Source organism: Triticum dicoccoides, chromosome 1B (genome assembly GCF_002162155.2).
Source record: "Triticum dicoccoides isolate Atlit2015 ecotype Zavitan chromosome 1B, WEW_v2.0, whole genome shotgun sequence".
Lineage (NCBI taxonomy): Eukaryota > Viridiplantae > Streptophyta > Magnoliopsida > Poales > Poaceae > Triticum > Triticum dicoccoides.
In genome coordinates, this window is record NC_041381.1 from 634,638,800 (window position 1) to 634,642,974 (window position 4,175).

The 4,175-nt window shown below is 45.0% G+C and overlaps 1 protein-coding gene across 3 annotated transcripts in view; it reads left to right on the forward strand.

The window, feature by feature from the left end:
* Positions 1-2,550, forward strand: part of LOC119349263 (ABA-inducible protein PHV A1-like) — a 21,636-nt gene extending 19,086 nt beyond the window's left edge. For 2 of the 3 annotated variants that reach the window (XM_037617289.1, XM_037617290.1), the window contains one exon: positions 2,026-2,550. In XM_037617289.1, the coding sequence (XP_037473186.1) occupies positions 2,026-2,430 (405 nt within the window). In that variant the 3' untranslated portion in view covers positions 2,431-2,550. Of the gene's footprint in view, positions 1-1,692; positions 1,881-1,980 lie in introns of those variants that run through there. The other variant, XM_037617291.1, reaches the window with a different exon arrangement.
* The last annotated feature ends 1,625 nt before the right edge of the window (positions 2,551-4,175 follow it).

A 4,175-nucleotide genomic window follows, 5' to 3' on the forward strand; every position in this document is an offset into this window, starting at 1 on the left:
ATTTAAATTTATTACCATATAATTACCATATTCAAAATTTCCTGAGTTATGACCTTACCATACCTGGATTGATTTATTACTATACCTGGATTAATTATGATTTATTACTATACGTGGATAGCCTTACCATACCTGGTGGTAATTTAAATTTATTACCATATTCGATATTTCCCGAGTTATGGCCTTACCATACCTGGATTGGTAGCCTTTGGGGTAATTTACATTTATTACCATATAATTACCATATTCAAAATTTCCTGAGTTATGACCTTACCATACCTGGATTGATTTATTACTATACGTGGATTAATTATGATTGATTATCATAAATACGTTGGGTATTGCCGGTCAGACGAGAAAAGAGAAAAACCGGTGGAAGGGGCTGGTGGGAGGTGGGACGAAGAAAAACCGGTTGAAAATAAACCGGTTGAAAATAAACCGGTTAAAAATAAGCCGGTTGAAAGTGGGGGGGACTATTCAACCAATTCGTCCATTAGGAGTAGAGATGAATTCATCGCGGCGGCAAAATAAATGGCACTTACTATCATGTCAATCCGGGTGTGTAAGGTTGTCTATAGTCAAAACTACTCCATGGTTTCAAAGCCAGAAGAAGATCTTCACTCAAAGTGGTGGTAGCGGCGCTAGGCAGGACGCACTAACGAGGCAAACAACAGAGCATCAGTGTTGAACAATGCTGATATATCTATAATGAACAAAGAAACTGCCATCACGCCCCAGGCCACGGGCCTTGCTGCCTAGGGCTTGACGCCACCACGAACTAAAAGTAACACATAGCTGGACACACATGACACCAAATTTGATCTCCCATTTTCTCCACTCAACTCGACCATGCCATGATTCTTGCAGTCTTCTAATATCTTAATTTCATCTTCAGTGGCTTTCGAAGCTACATCCATCTCGCACTATTTCCCCTTCAGCGTGCACCAGCTTCTCGTGTGTCAGATGGCCATCCATCATACGACACGTTCTAGCTCATTGAGGCACAACTTAGAAAATCGAGCAAATTATGGCTCAATTCTTTTGGCCGATTTTTTCAGAATCTTGAGAAACAGACAACCTCCTAAATAGCTAGGATTATTAAAAAAAAGTTCAAGATTCTGAGAAAAATCTAAGAGGAGGTTTGATTCTTAAGATTCTGTGAGAATTAGCCAAAATAAACTAGGCTCGTGCTTAAAAAATCTAGGCCTATGTTTCGCTCTTAACAAATTGTAGTATGATGAGAGTGGTTTCCCTTGTGGTAAGAAAGCACGGCTCTACTAAACACCCAAGAATAGAAAGAAAAAAAAAATGAAATCTTGCAATGAGAATTGGACACGTAGATCAAACAGGGGCTAGGGCTTTGAAAAATGAAAACAGATGTTAAAGCTAGGGCGTGGCCCGCCGATCACCTCATATCCTAGTTGCAGTACATTTTCTACCATTTCTTTGCATCGTGAGTAACGTCGGCATTGGACTTCACCGTCACACTGCCCCACCCAATCTCCTTCCTGAACCTGCCTTTACACTTGTGTTTGTGTCCTACTTGGCCTTGCATGTGTTGGATCGAATCAGCAGCTCGTGATATGGGTGAGCGATCGAGCTTCGCGAAGCTACTTTCAATACGTGGCGGGCTGGCGGCCACCGCCGCGCGACGTGTCCCGTTGCTTCTGCCTATAAATGCCACCGGCTCCAATCTCCTTTCCAACACACACAAGCAGTCGATCGATTCATCCAAGCCAGAGTTGAGCAATACTAGCAGTGAGATTTACAGTGATTTCACTTCGTGTTTGTTGGTGAGAGAGAAGAGCAGAGAAGAGAAGATGGCCTCCAACCAGAACCAGGCGAGCTACGCGGCCGGCGAGACCAAGGCCCGCACTGAGGTAACCGTCGTCTCCTGTAGTGCTTACCATCTCATCCTGCTGCCGCGCGCATGCGCCGTTGCTTCCGGCGGTGATCTGAAATGCTCTCTTGGTTGTGCAGGAGAAGACCGGGCAGATGATGGACAAGGCGGGGCAGGCCACGGAGGCCACCAAGCAGAAGGCCGGAGAGGCCAAGGACAAGACGGCCCAGACGGCGCAGGCGGCCAAGGACCGCGCCGCCGAGAGCAAGGACCAGACCGGCAGCTTCCTCGGCGAGAAGACGGAGGCGGCCAAGCAGAAGGCCGCCGAGGCAACCGATGCGGCCAAGCAGAAGGCGTCGGAGACGGCCCAGTACGCGCAGGAGAGGTCCTCCGACGCGGCGCAGTACACCAAGGAGTCCGCCGTGGCCGGCAAGGACAAGACCGGCAGCGTGCTCCAGCAGGCCGGCGAGACGGTGGTGAGCGCCGTGGTGGGCGCCAAGGACGCCGTGGCGAACACGCTGGGCATGGGCGGCGACAACACCAGCACCACCAAGGACAGCACCACCGAGAAGATCACTAGGGATCACTAGACGCATACATGCGTCCAATCTTGCTAATTTGCTTCCTTTACTCGTTTGGTCGTCCGCGGGCCCTTTACATATTTGTATGTTTCCCTCTTTTGTGGTTTCCGCTCATTTAGTGTAAGTTTGCCTTCGATTTGATGTACTACTCGTGTCCGGTTCTGTAATGAGTTACTTATAATCCATGTTTTACTTTGGTGTAAATGGATAACGAGGACAGTCGAAGGTGGCAATAAAGTTCTTTTAGCACGGCATATTTTTGAAGCTTCAGAAGCTTTCTTCACTTCCTATCTTTTTTTTTTGGAACGGGAAACGCGCTCAAGGCGCCAAATTACAATCAGCTCAGTATTGCGTGAATTACACATCCATGTAGATCTTGAAGAGATAACAGAGGAAGAACAGGGCAATGAGTGTGCCTAGGAGCTAAATTGGAACATCCGAAGACAGGTTGAACTGAACTGTTCAGAACCTGGTGAGCAACATTATGGGCAATGCCATTGAGACTCCTAGAAATGAGAGCTTTCTGAGATGGCAAAGAAATCTGCTAGTGATTGTCTGATAGCACAATGAATTTTCTCTGAAGTCACATCTCACATCCCTAGTTGCCGCAGCCGTCGCCAAAGTAAGATTATCTGTAAAATAATTGGGCTGATCGACATGAAGAAGTTTGGCTTTTGCTCCTGCAAGGAGGAGACTTGCTGCTTCAGCTTGCAATGGAGAATTTGTAGGGGGGGTAAGAGGCTTGAATTTGTACTTTTGTTCTCCATTCTCCTCCTGGGATGAAAATGAAGATGCCAATTCCTATAGCTGTTTAATTGGGTTGAAACCTGGAATTTTGAAGTGTTAAAAAAAAACATCCGAATATATTCTTGGTCCTGCAATAAGAAGATCGTGTTTGATCTTCTTATTGACAGTGCAAGATATTGAAAAAAGGTTCATTTGGGACCTAGTGGTGATCTATGGTGAGGCACAACCAGAGAGGAAAGCTTTGTTCCTGGCTGAGCTATCCAGAGTTTTCCAAAATTCTATCAACCCTATTTTGATTGGAGGGGACTTTAATATTATTAGAAAAGCTAGTGAGAAAAATAAACCAGGATCTCCTGGACATTGGAGTTTTCTTTTCAATGCCATCTTGGAACAGGCTGGGATGAGAGAGTTGGATATGAATGGGAGGAAATTTACTTGGGGCAACAATATGCAGAATCCCACGTTTGAGAAACTAGATAGAATTCTGTGTAGCACTGATTGGGAAGAGGCTTACCCCTTGACCCAAGTAACAGCTTTGACTAGGGAGAAATCAGATCATACTCCTCTTTATTTGGATTCTGGGGATCTCCAAAAAACAGAACCAATCTTCAGATTTGAAAATGCATGGTTTATGAGGGATGGGATTGATGAAATTGTTCAGAAAGTCTGAAATGATTCTTCCATTAAAGGGGACAGCATAGACAGGTTGCTGGGGAAATTTAGAATGTTAAGACCCAAACTTAAAGGGTGGAATAGAAATATGAATGCTTGGTATGTTGAGCTAAAGAAAGATATCCTACTCAAATTAGATATTATTGATAAGAATTGTGAGGTTAATGGCCTTACAGCTGCTGATAGAAAGGAACAGATTGAGTTGAGGGCCCAGCTTGATAGATTGCTTAAACAAGAAGAGGCTAAATGGAAACAGAGAGCCAAGATTGATGAACTGCTAGAGGGAGATAGCAATACTAAATTCTTCCATGCCAAAGCAAATGGGAGACTTAGGA